At 35.5% G+C, this 14,710-nt stretch overlaps 1 protein-coding gene across 1 annotated transcript in view; it reads right to left on the bottom strand.

Moving 5' to 3' along the window:
• The window catches only part of Sec61alpha (SEC61 translocon subunit alpha), a 151,639-nt gene that overhangs the window by 74,683 nt on the left and 62,246 nt on the right, over positions 1-14,710 (bottom strand). Inside the window, exon 8 of the mRNA XM_090410578.1 lies at positions 4,486-4,626. Within this exon, the coding sequence (XP_090266704.1) occupies positions 4,486-4,626 (141 nt within the window). The remainder of the gene's footprint in view (positions 1-4,485; positions 4,627-14,710) is intronic.

Here is a 14,710-nt window from a genome sequence, read left to right as displayed (position 1 = left end):
ATAGTGGGAGTGATTCAACAAACACAGATACTAAAAAACAAAGGGTTCTAACAACGTTTAGAAACGGTGTGAAGGGTAGTGAGAGCGGTCGCATTGATAACCAGATGATGTCAACAACTCAAACTACTTATGATCAGAGGTCTCTCGTCCACTTGGGCGCTCGCATCTGATCTGATCTGACAAATACATGCTAATTGTTAACATGAATATCCTTTAACCGTTAAAGAATATTCATGTTAACAATTAGCATGTATCTGTCAGGTCAGATGCGAGCATTGATTTATCAATCATAATGGCAAATGTATTTGTTTATTATGCAATAATAGTGTGGCTATTTCTAAAAAAAATGTAATATAGAAAGACATTTCAAAACCATTCATGCCAATTGTAATTTTAAGTTTAATTATTTAAATAAGGAGGAGTCGGCAACGCAGCGCCCACGAGCCCCATGGCGCCCGCAATATTGCACCCTTCATATTAAAAAGGTTGCCAACCACTGATCTAGATGATTTCAAGTGGGGAAGAATTATTGGAAAGCTTGAAGAAGGCCACTGAATTACTGATATTGCCAGAGAGTTTGGAATCACAAATAGCATTGTATCCAGACTCTGGGCAGCGTTTCAAACCATAGAATGTGTTTCAGTTGTTTGCTAAGAGACAACCCGCAGTCTACCACAGACCATGAAAACAGATTCTTGGTTATAACAGCACCTAATAATGCATCACAGCAGGTCAGCTTGCAAGTTAGCTCCATTCATGCACAGGTATGCAGATATTTCAACAAACTGTGGCAAGATGTCTGCAACAAGCAGGCCTATAAGCCCGAAGGCCTGTAGTCTGCATCCCTTTATCCACAACTTATTGTACAGCACCTTTTCAGTGGTGTTGTATCCATAAAAATTGGACAAAACACCAATGGGCTAATGTAATCTTTATAGATGAGAGTCATTTTAGTCTTTCCTCCGATTCTAGATGACACTTGATCTGCCATTAAAATGGTACCGCTTACCATTGTGAGAATGTTCTTGAAAGGGATAGATATGGCAGCGCTGAGGTCTGGGTGTGGGGAGGCTTCATGCTTAAGGGACGTACCAAGCTACAAGTGCTGGAAAAAGGGTCTATGACTGGTGAAGAATATTGCAACGAAGTTCTTCAACATCATGTTAGATTGTTCCATGGTGCTATAAGTGAAGAATTCATTTTTACAGATGACAATGCCACACCACATTGTAAACAAGCAGTGGAGATATTTCTGGAGACAGAGGATATTAATCATATCAAGTGGCCAGCACACTCCCCAGATCTCAAATCCATAGAATACAATTGAGACACAATAGGGAGGTGCATTGCTTCTCGAAATTTTCCTCCAGAAAACAAACAAGGCCTTATCCTTGCTCTGAAGGATGAGGGATCAGTTTGCCTCAAGAACTCCTGATTCACTTGGTACTAAGCATGGTAGGACATTGTGAGAGCTGCATCACAGTTCAGGTTGACCATATTGTTGTGTCCCAATTTATGATTTTTATTCTAACTAGTAATTTCCTCTCATCTATGTTCTACTATTATCTATGCTCGAGATATCACCAAAAAATTTACTAATACTTAAGTTATTTCTCCCCTTAGTACCCCTAATATTTGTATTATACTGTGCCTTTTGGGATATTTAGTTTGAGATATTATATACAAAAACAAGGAGAAAGAACGAAAATATGTCTGAAAGTGAAACAATGTTGCAGTCGTGACACTTTATCTCGTTTCTTAATACATTAATTTCGCGCATGATTAGGTTCGTATTTTTCAAGTGGTGCATCGGACAGCAATTTCAAATAACTTTTTTATCATTGAACAAAGGTTTAGTAAAATTCCTTAACATGGTACAATTCAAATTTTAGTTATTACTCAATTCAATGCTATACTAAATATTTACAAACTGACATTAGCTTATTATAAATAATTAAGCTATGATCCTATAATGGGTATTATGATCATGCCGCCATACACATTCAACACATAACTTCATATGACATGGACATATAAGATTAATTCACACTATTTAACTATCCAAACTTAAGTAGTTTAACTAAACCATTTACTGCACTAACACATAACTATGACATTTAAACTTTCTTATACAATATAATAAACATGCAAAATTCTCAGGACACTTAATTACTCATATAACATTAACACTAGCCAGCTTAATTTCAATATATTCTGTCAGATACTAAAGTCCTAGTATTGTTTTCTTGGTCACTTCAACAGTTCAGTATTAGAAAAATGATAACTAATACAGACGAATCTTAGTTAACACGAGATATAATTTACAGTACCTTTCTTTCCCGAGTTTTCCATATTGGCCTCTATCTTTTTCTGATTGAAGTATCCTGGTATAACCTCCCCGATAATCTGCTTCTCTTATGTTTCCCTTTGAATTGAACTATGCCTACGCGGTCTTTACCTTTCGTTATTCAGGACACACTTTGAATCGTCTAAATAATGGCTGTGCAACTCGCAACGTGGATATCGATTTCTTTACAGCATTCCCTTTTTCGTGGTTGTCACTGAAGTTGAAACACAAAGAATATGCTTTCTTTTCCTCGACTATATGGCATTCTTCGTTTCTTACATAGGAAATACGGAACCGAAATTTCGCTCACTTTTGTTTCAGTGTTGTGACAACAGAGATATAACTCCAATCTCGCCACTGAGGAAAACACCATGAAACCCATATGAAGGAGCTCGCGAAGAACTCTCCTGGAACAGAACCAAAAACCAAAAGCCAAATAGGTCTAAAAGCCTAAAAGTAAAAAAAAAAAGCCCCTGTGTGTGTGGGGGGGGTTCCAACCCTTTTATACTTGCTCTCCTAATGGCACTCTCTTTAACTTCTTTTCTCTGCCCCCTACTTGATTTTACTTCACCAACCAATTAGGGTGGCGTTTTTCTGCCAAACGTCCTTTGGTCGGCGAACCCGTAACAATGTCTCAATCCGGGAATCGGCCCTGAGTGATAGTCTGTTGTTTTTCTTTTGCTAGCCTCTAACTTAATCCCCTTTCCAAAATATCTCTATGAACTTACTTAATATTTTAATCTCTAGTCTCTCACATACCATCTCTTATGACTAATCCTTTTCTGTCTTATTTAGTTAAATTTTCTCTTTTATATCATATTACAACATTAATATATTCTTTCTTTTTGTTAGTTAGTTCAACAAACACCTTTATATTTTATATATTTTATTGGATGCAAGAAATTTCTTTTTCTTTTAATTAATTCATCTATTATCTTTTATGCAGGGTTTTTAATTTATTTATTCTTCATGTTACACCATGATAGCTGAGAATTCTAAATTCTTAAGATATCAGGTGAAACAATATTCCATGCTGAAATGTCTCTTTGCAGTTTTCTGTAAACAGTGTACATTAATTCCTTAACTACGTCCTTAGGAAATTTGTAACTTTTGCCAAAAACATATTGCAATTTAATTTGTACACAATTTATTAGTATGTTAGCAATAAATTTATGTCTGTATTTGACTGTAGTCATGAAAATTTTTTCGTATATATACAGATAAAAATGTAGCTTATCCTTAGCCTTTGGATACCAGTGTATGATGTATGTTGTAACACTTCTTGAACAAAGTGGACAAACAGGTTAATCAGTTCTTAAAAATACAGATGAAAAAATACTGTGCATCATGAGCACCAGCACTCATGGTAGATATAAACTGATGTTTAATTTGGATTTACGGATGATGGTTCATATTTCTTTTAATTTATTTATTTATGGTTTCTTTTTATGTATGTGATAATGTATACACAGTTTGGTTTGAATCTCACTGGGATATGTCTAAGTAACAATTTCCATCATTTGATATCTTAATAATTTGTTCTCTGAGATCTTTAATTTTTTTAAATGACAATCTTATCCATAAAAAATTGGAAACCACTAGCAACATTAATATTGGGTGACTCAAGCATTTTTTTTTTTTTTTTAATAAACCAAAACCATAGATTTAATAGGCAAATCTACACCGAAACCCTACAAGGATAAAGATTTTGAACAATTAAGATCAATTTATACCACTGTAATTTTATCACAAAACTGAAATATACGAAACGTAAGTTTCATAATTTTTAATGACTGTTAAAATCTAATTTGCAAGTCTCTTTAGACTTTAATAAGCAGGACTATGTATAAACAGCAGGTGATCAAAATCATCTATTACCCTAAGAAACTGAAAAAATACCCATCCCCTAGTACCATTTGAACTCCAAAGCAGGAAGGTTCTTGGATTTTCTAACCCTTGGCTGATGCAAGGTATTTCGTTTTTTTTTTTTAAAGTTAATAAGGATAAACAAAAACTAGGCAAATTATACAAGACCCATTTTTACTGACCATTCCTAAACATGTGAATTACAAAAAATTCCACTTGTAAAGTATAGTTATTTTATGTTTATTTTTATAAAATAATTTAACAATCCTTACCTGAGAAATAACATACAAATTTGACACTAATGCAGACTGAAGAATAATAGGAATATTTGATGTATAAAATAGTTTGATTGGATAGGAGCTGTACTGCCCACGATAACGGGCAGATTTAATAGGCAAATCTACACGGAAACCCTACAAGGATAAAGATTTTGAACAATTAATATCAATTTATACCACTATAATTTTATCACAAAACTGAAATATACGAAATGTAAGTTTCATAATTTTTAATGACTGTTAAAATCTTATTGCAAATAGGAATACTAAATTTTAAATAAATTTTCAGAATTAAATTTAAAGGAATGTTAACATTCATTTAAATTTAATTAATAATTTAATGTTAACATTCGTTTAACATGCATTTTTGACTTAGAGGTTTAAGATCTTGAGTTAACTATTTTAAATTATTATTTTGAGAATGATGTACATTCATAATCATCTATGACCAATCAATCTTCTTTGACTGCCCATGCCGTCTGCAAAGAGCCACAAGAAATTTTTGATTTTACTGTTAACTTTTTATTTTTGTATCTTTCAATACCATGCTGTATCATACCGCAGAAAGCTACAAAAGCATAATACGGACAAATGGTAAGGATAGGTGAAATAGTCCAACATGATGTATCCATGTTGCGCTAATTCATACCAGAAAGGCAACCATAAATATGAAGGAATTAATGAAGGAATTAGGAACGAAGCAACTTCTTTCAAACTGTCTCAAATAATTTCCATACATAACTGGTAGTTATAAGAAAATTATATTTCTACTTTGTAAAGGCAACTCAACCAACACACAAAAAAAGGATTTAATCCTAAAATATAGCACAGAATCATTTCTCAACTTTTTAAATTTGTGTCCGTTCAAGGTCAAAATACTCTTATCAACTTAATTATTGTAATATCAAATTATTTTATTTCAGAATAGTGTGACAGAGCACATGGTTTAATTTGGAATTAAATAAAAGGTGTGCACTCAACTATGGCTGTAATCTTATTTCAAGTTGCTGCAAAATAAAACCAGTGGGTTATTCTAAAGCTTATAAGAAGGGATAAATTGTTTGCAAGAAACATTAGAAAGTAAAAGAAGAAGAGAGAGGAGGATAAGTGTAAAAAGAAATGATGGGTAAAAACTAAGAGAGGAAGAAAGAAAGAAGGAAGCATGAAAAAGGTATTCTTTTGCACGAAATGGATGGGGAGAGATACACACACAAAAATGGTGACTGGAAAATGATAACCAGGATAGGGTGACCTTGTAAAATGTTTCTAGATGTGTCACTCCTAAACCGAGGAGTAAATTTTAAAGATTACAATGTCACCAATGAAAAAATAAAATAAAAGTTAAATAAAAATAAATAAAGCTGCTGCAATCAACATCACGAATCTTTCATTTCTTTGCTGAAAATTCAAAATTTTGAACAATAAATACTGGAAACCAACATTTTGATTCTTATTATCCCTATATATTTATCAACAAACTCAATGTTTCCGAAATTCTAGAATGTCACTAACGGCCCTGTCCTCTGCAAAGAGCCACAGGAAAGGTATGATTATACTCTTAATTTTTTTTTGTATCTTTCTGTGTCATAAAATAGAAAGGTACAAAAGAACAACATAGACCAATATCAAGAAAAGGGAGTTATGTCACTTGTCATAACTCCTTTTTTCACTGATCTCACTTCTGAAGACATTATATAGAAATTGAACTACAGAAAACTACGATCTAAAGAAATAGCTTGTTATAGTGGATGGTTTGCTGCAGTGAACTCCCTTTTTTTTATTACCCTTATGCTATGGGGACTTTGGAACTTGAATGCTTTCATATGAATCCCACCCATGAAAGGATTGGAACCTATTATAACATTAATACTACAGATGGGCCAAAGATTAAATAAACAGGAAGCTCTTCTCCTCTTCTTCTTCTTCTGCAGCTTCTCCCACTTAAGTGGGGTCAATGTTTGTTATGAGTCTCCTCCACACCTTCTTGTCTTGGGCTGTAACCACATCCAAGTTCTTCATCTTCAAGTCCACTTCTACCAGCTCCCTCCATCTCTTCTTTGGCCGCCCACGCTTCCGCCTTCCTTGCACATCCATCTGCATGACCCTTCTTCCCACATATTCGTCCTCCCGCCTCATCACATGACCAAACCATCTCAACCTTGCCTCCTGTATTTTCGCTCCTAAGTTCGTAACTTTCACTGTTCCCCTGACATAGTCATTTCTCAGATGATCCTTTCTGGTCACACCGCACATCCACCTAAGCATTCTCATCTCTGCTACTTCCATCCTGCTAATGTTATTTTTCCTCAGGGCCACAGTTTCTATAGCATATGTCATAGCTGGTCTCACTACTGTCCTATAAATTTTGCCTTTCAGATTGATCCGCACCCTCTTATCGCATAACACTCCAGCCATCTCCCTCCAGTTCCTCCAACCCGCTTGTATCCTGCATCCCACTTCCTTCTCAGCTCCTCCATCTTCTTCCACTGTTGAACCTAAGTATCTAAAGTCTCTTACCTTCCTGATGACATTTCCTTCCAGCTCCAGATCTGTCTCCTGGCCACCGCCCACTGCGCAACACATATACTCTGTCTTACTTCTGCTCAGTCTCGTACCTCTCTCTTCCAGTACTTTTCTCCATCTTTCCAGTTTAGTTTCCGCTTCTTATCTTGAATCTACACACAGCAAGATGTCATCTGCATACAACATTGTCCAAGGTGCATCTTCTCTCACCTCCTCTGTTACCACCTCCATCATAATATTAAACAGAAACGGACTTAATGCTGACCTTGATGCAAGCCAACTGTTACTTGAAAACTTTCTGTCTGTCCCAAACAGGTCCGAACACTTGTCTTCACATTTCTGTACATTTCCCGCACCAACCTGACATATTTCTCCGGCACCTTCTTCTCCCTCAGACACCTCCAGACTTCTTGCCTTGGCACTCTATCGTATGCTTTCTCCAGATCAATAAATACCAGATGTAGCTCCCTTTGTTTCTCTCGATATTTTTCCATCATCTGTCGTAACCCAAAGATTGCATCTGTTGTTGATCTACCAGGCATGAAGCCAAATTGTTCCTTTGCAATCTCCACCTCCTCCCTCAATCTACCATCAAGAACCCTTACTAGGATCTTCATTGTGTGGGACATCAACTTTATTCCTCTGTAATTTTTACAGTCTTGTGCATCCCCTTTACCCTTGTAGATGGGAACAAGAGTACTCTCCCTCCATTCCTCGGGTATATTTTCCTGTTGGCAAACTTTCATGAACAGGTCCGACAGCAGGTCAATTCCCTCTTCCCCCAGTGCCTTCCATGCCTCCGCTGGAATTCTGTCGGGGCCCACCGCTTTTCCATTCCTCATCCTCTTCATGGCCTCCGTCACTTCCATTCTACTGATGTTCTGCACCATCCCCTCAGAAGGCTGCCCATCTCCTCTGTGAGTCCTTGTATTTTCATCATTCAAAAGTCCCTCAAAGTATATTTTCCATCTGTTTCTTATGTCCACATTTCTCCATAATACTCTTCCTTCAGCATCTTTGATCTGCCTCACATGTAAGATGTCCTTAGCTGCTTTATTTCTACATTTCGCTAGTTGGTAAATTTTTCTCTGTCCTTCCTTTGTTTCTAATTGATATACAGATCTTTATATGCCATGGCCTTCGCCTGTGCCAAAACTCTCTTGGCTTCTTGCTTTCTCTCTTTGTACACCTCTCTGTCCTCTTCCACTCTTGACTCATCCCACTTCTGCTTTGCCTTCCTCTTAGCTGTCACTGTCACTTGTACATCATTATTCCACCACCAACCCTCTTTCTGCTCTCTAATCTTTCCAGATGTCTCACCAAGCATCTCGATTGCACAGCTCAGGATTACTTTTGAATTATGTTTCCACCAATCTTGTACACTTTCCAGTCCATCCAAAATCCTCTCTAACACTCTCTCCCTAAAACGATTCCTCACACTCTTCTCTTTTAAGCGAAACCACTTAATTGTCTTCATCCCATGGCAACCAGAAGTTCTTATCTTCGATCTTATTTTAAAGTCTGCGCACAGCAGTCAGTGTTGTTGTGCTACTTGATCTGTTGGAATTACTTTACAATTTGTCACAACCTTAAGATGTTTTCTTCTAGTCAAATTATTATAACATTAATACTACAGATGGGCCAAAGATTAAATAAACAGGAAGCTCTGTTGGAAGTTTATTTTTCACTTGGTTAAACCAGAATAAATTTAGTTTAATTTTTTATCCAAGTGTATGCAAACAAAGTTTGCATCTGAAGTATCTTCAGGACTGAGGCAACTCATAGTAAAGGTGGACCGAGCTCTCATCACTCCTTGTCTCAGTATCTCCCATAATGCAAACCACATCTCCATAAGGAAAGGCCACTATCCAGACCGGTTTCGACCTTTATTGAGGTCTCGTCTTAAGGTGGTACACATTTTGGCAACTCGTATAAGTAAATATGACCTCTCCATTGCTTCTGCCTTAGTATCACCACTTCTGGGTCTGGCTCCCACTGATGAGACCTCAATAAAGGTCGAAACCGGTCTGGATAGTGGCCCTTCCCTTAATGCATAGCATTATACGTGTCCGCAAGGAGATGTGCTTTGCATTGTGGGAGATACTGAGACAAGGAGTGATGAGAGCTTGGTCCACCTTTACTACGAGTTGCCTCAGTCCTGAAGATCCTTCAGACGCAAACTTTGTTTGCATACACTTAGATAAAGGATTAAACTAAATTTATTATAGTCTAACCAAGTGGAAAATAAACTTCCAACATCTTTCTCTAAATCCAGAGTAATTTAATAATAAGGTGGTACACCTTTTGGCAATTCATATAAGTAAATATGACCTCTCCATTGCTTCTGCCTCATTATCACCACTTCTGGGTCTGGCTCCCACTGATAAGACCTCAATAAAGGTCGAAACCAGTCTGGATAGTGACTCTTCCCTTAATAGCATTATACATGTCTGCAAGGAGATGTGCTTCCTATAATAAACTAAATTTATTACAGGAAGCTCTGTTCTAGAGATTTCTAAACATGGAATTTTGTTAAACCACCTCAGACTTCAAATAAGGAGTGATTGTCGCAAAAAAAGGGAATTTATCTATATTCACACCAAGAATGAGACTACAAGACCTGTTGACTGAAGTTCAAAAGCACAATCCACTGTAGCAACCGAGCTGGATATAGTGAGAATTAATTGCATATGGGGGGGGGCACATATTTGCAACACCAAAGAAACCAAATAAAAGATATTTATTCATTGAATTGTTATGTTGGTGGCTTTATAGTAGCATGTTCAGAGCACAAATAGTTTGTCACAGTATGTTGACACTAACAATCAGTTATTAGGGAACAATTTTAAAATTGTAAAGACAAACACAAAGAATTGAGGTTCATTGTTGCTGACTCAAAGAACAGTCTCTGCAACTTGTAACAACGTCCGTGCACAGCTACACTGAAACCGGTAATCTTCAGAGATGTGTTTGCTATTTGGTCGAATGGTCCAGAAACATTCGATACATTTTGTATTTCAACAGCCAGTTATTTAAGATCAAATGTAACTTAATACTTGGAATCTTTTTATTCAACAATGGATGGCACAAATTATAATATCAGGTATTCTGTTTCAGTTTTAAAACAGCTCCCACCAATAACTGATTTAAATATACATCTAATTTTATTTTGTTCCCTTGATGTTCTGAATTAAGCTGCAAAATTACATATGAACAACTGCTAACACCTAAGCTTATCGACATATCTGTGGGGAAAAAACTTTTTTTTCTTTCTAAATAGTCTATGCTCATAATTTCTCTCTCTCTCTCTCTCTCTCCACTCTCATAATGACATCAGACAGATTCTTTCTGGAAATGAAATCAAGATCACAGATATAGATTAGCGACCGTTATTATTTCAAGATAAAACCATGTTTAGTCAACTATCGTAAAATAAACTGCCTTTACTACTACAATAATTTAGCTATCAATTAACTATGTAGACATTAGAATCATTGTCTGCATGTCTGCAAGTTCTAGGGCAGGCATGTCAAACTCGTGGACCGCATGAGGCCCGTCAATGAGTAACATGCGGCCCACCAAACTTTGTAACCAATATGGTTATTTAACTTTTGACAATACTGAATTAAATAAACATATTTAAAAAATTAATATTTCCACTTAAGATTATTTTATATGCCAAACTACTCTGCAATTTCCAAAGGAAATAATGTTCTATTTGTCATTTCAAAAAATCTTGTTACACCACTGCATAAATATCGAATTTTACAGAATTTTAATGAGCAAGTCTACATATGCTGCTGCATCCGGTGGCCACAGCAATCGGAGGCTAGCTGTTAGCAATTTTCAAGTCGTAAGAAAGTGTAGCGTTTTCTTTATAATAAGGAATTTATAAAAATAATGTCGAAACCTTCAACCAGTATGTGTAAAAAACGATTAATCGAAGAAGAACATCATAGTTTTCAAGAAAACGATGGCAAATATGTTGCAAAACTTCGTGAAGATAAATTGTCAGAATTAAAGTTGACACTTCAAAATCAACAAAGTGTATTTATCAAACCTATTGAAGATAATAGAGCTAAGGTAAAAGCCAGTTATTTGTTATCATATTTAATTGCCAGCAAGTCAAAACCATTCATTGAAGGGGAATGTATTCTCGAATGTATTATTAAAGCAGTTGAAGTGTTGTGTCCTGATCAATTAAAGAAATTTAAAAATATAAGCTTATCTTGAAATACCATTGCTAGCAGAATTGATGATATAGCTGGGAACTTAAGGAATCAACTAAAATCAATCATTCCAACATTTCAGACCTATTCCCTTGCAATGGACGAAAGTACAGATGTATGGGATATCGCTCAGCTGGCTTTTTTTAATTCATGGATGTGATATCTTCTAGAAATTATTCCCATGCATGATACAATCACTGTTGTATCATGTATAGTTGATATTTTTGATGCCCTTATGGAAGTTTTGAGTGAATACAATTTACCATTAAAAAAAGCTAGTTTGTCTTGCAACCGATGGTGCTCCTGCCATGACTAGTGTTGTTAAAGGAGTTGTTACAAATTTAAAAGAAAAATGCAAAAAACAAGAAAATAATAATTTTCAACATTTTCATGGCATTATTCATTAGCAAACACTAATGAATAATGTTTTATATATTGGACATGCACTAAAAAATGTCAGTAAAATTGTAAATTATATTTGTGCATGTGGGCTTAATCATCGCCAATTTGGTAACTTTCTAGAAGATATAGAAAGTGAATATAGTGATTCCTTTATTATACAGAAATTAGATGGCTTTCCAGTCATAAAGTTTTAAAGCGATTCTTCGAATTTCCGGATGAAATTACCATTTTTTTTAGAATCGAAAAATTATGAATGTGAAATGTTAAAAAATGATCAATGGATAAAGGACCTGGCTTTTTCAGTCGCCTTAGTCAACTTAATCTTAAGCTACAAGGCAAACATCAAGTAGTTACCATGTTATTTGACAATATTAGCATTTTCAAACAGAAATTATTACTTTGGAAAAAACAAATTCAAAAAGAAAATTTATCCCATTTTGAATGTTGCCAATTATTATTACAAAAATCATCGAAATTGAAATTTTCAGAATATACCAATCAAATGAAGTTATTAGAAAATGAATTCAAAAAAAAAATTTTTAGGTTTTAAGAAATATGAAAAATCAGTTTCACCTATTTACTTCTCTATTGATTGATGTTGAAACTGTTGATGACAATTTACAGTTGGAATTAATCGAAATTCAGTGTGATTCCGTATTGAAACAAAAATATATGGATGTTGGAATCCCAAATTTCTATAATTATTTATCAGTTGATTGATACCCCCAATGTGTTATGTGCAATTAGGTGTATTTTATCTATGTTCGGTAGCACATATTTATGCAAACAACCATTTTCAACTTTAAAGAATAATAAAACTGTGGAAAGATCAAGATTAACAGACCAGCATGTGCAAGCAATACTGAAAATAAGTACAGCTCAACAAATTCAATCAAATTTTGAAAATTTTGTTAATGAAAAACGTCAAGTTTCTTCAAAAAAATTATATATAATTTTATTTAAATATGTAAACTTTATAATTTATACGTATTTTTGTAACATGGTTGTATTTTGTACTTATATACACTAATGTTAATATTAAAAAATCTGTTTCCTCTTTATTTCGAGATTTTTTTCAATTGCGGCTTGATGTATAATTCTTAATTTGGCCCTTGGAGGTAAACAAGTTTGACATGCCTGCTCTAGGGAGTACCAAATATGCAAGTAATAAAATAAATCTTCTACAATGCATTCAACCACCCTCTTCTAAATTGATCATTATTTGCGAAATCTGTGATAATTTTTTTTTCCAATCTTCTACAGCACTTTTAAATGTGTTGATCTGCCTATATTTGATCTTTCTCTGGATCCTTTGTCTTTTTTGCTTCAAACACTTGTTTACCCAATCTTTCATCTCCTATTCAGTTTTAGCATTCATACAATCTTAGATTAACTTACACTTTCTTGAATATAAATACAGTGGAACCTCGGTTGTCGAATGCCTCTGTTCTCGAACAGAATTTCAGTTCCCGAACAGGCAAACGGCAACCACGTGCTCACCTGCAAGGCAGGAAAGCGTCAGTTACGTGGCAGCCTTCGTTCAGTGCAGACACCTGCTCGAATTTGCAGTGAGTTTTCTTGATTTTTTTTTTTTCCCCATAAATTATTATTGGCCGCAGAAGAATAGTGATAGCAGCAAAGCGAAAAGAAAAGTTGTTAGAACCATGATAGAGATGAAAAAAGAAAATCATATCCAAACATGAAAATGGCGTTTGTGTCTCGAATCTTGCTATGCAGTTCAGTATGGAGAAATCAACGATATGTACAATACTCAAAAATAAAGAGGTGATCAAGAGAGCTGATGTTGCAAGAGGAGTGAAAGTTCTTACTAAACAAAGATCGCAGACGATTGAAGAAGTGGAAAAATTGTTGCTGATTTGGATAAACGAGAAACAGTTAGCTGGTGATACTGTTTCTGAGGCTATAATTTGTGAAAAAGCGAGGAGATTACATGATGACCTGTTAAAGAAAAACCCTGGTATGAGTGCTGATACTGATGTGTTCAAAGCTAGTAGAGGGTGGTTCGAGAAATTTAAGAGAAGAAGTGGCATGCATAGTGTGGTTAGGAATGGGGAGGCTGCGAGTTCGAACCGAGAAGCTGCTGAGAAATATGTGCAAGAATTTAGTGACTATGAAAAGGCCAAGAGTTTTCATACCCAACAAGTGTTCAATTGTAATGAAACCGGCCTATTTTGGAAAAAATTGCAAAAGAGGACCTACATCACTCAGGAGGAAAAAGCATTGCCAGCACACAAGCCAATGAATGACAGGCTGACTTTTGCTATGTGGAAACGCAAGTGGAGACTCCAAGGTCAAGCCATTACTTGTGTACCACTCTGAGAATCCGAGGGTGTTTAAGAAAAATAACACGATGAAAAGTAAATTGCCTGTTATGTGGAGGGCTAATAGTAGGGCTTGGGTAACCAGGCAATTGTTTATTGAGTGGATCCATGAAGGTCTTTGCCCCAAGTTTGAGAAAATACCTTCAAGACAAAAATCTGCCAATTAGATGCCTTCATGTGATGGACAATGTTCCTGCTCACCCTCCAGGCTTGGAGGATGAAACTTTGCTATCACTCCAGATCACATTCCAAAAATTGATATTATTAGCAACATAGAAAAGGCATTCTCTTCATTTCCGGAAACAATAGCAAATGATATCCAATTAAATAGCACTATTATCCTTTCAAACTTCAAACCACCAAAAATCAATATAACTCCTCTTGAAAAGCAAGCCCTCTCAAACCTAAAGAAGAATAAAGATATAATCATCCTAAAGGCAGTCAAAGGCAACTCGATGGTCATCTTGAACACCAAAAACTACATAACAAAGATCACTGGGTTAGTTTCAGATACATCAACCTATCACATATTAGATTTCGATCCAACTTTAAAAAATCAAAAAGAGACTAATAACCTATTACGGAACATGACAAGTTGGTCTTCAGACTTAGAACAAAGTCTGAAATCTCTACGCCCACTGACGCCCCAAAAGTGCACAAAATTGGAGTTCCGCTCCGCCCAATCGTCGACAGAAGAAATTCTCCTACATATCTATTAGCTAA

The sequence above is a fragment of the Typopeltis vanoorti genome, chromosome 20 (assembly GCF_054136105.1).
Source record: "Typopeltis vanoorti isolate ZY-2024b chromosome 20, IOZ_Tvanoo_1.0, whole genome shotgun sequence".
Taxonomy (NCBI): Eukaryota; Metazoa; Arthropoda; class Arachnida; order Uropygi; family Thelyphonidae; genus Typopeltis; species Typopeltis vanoorti.
Note: the sequence above shows the minus strand (reverse complement) of the source record. Positions and strands in the feature narration are given on the sequence as shown.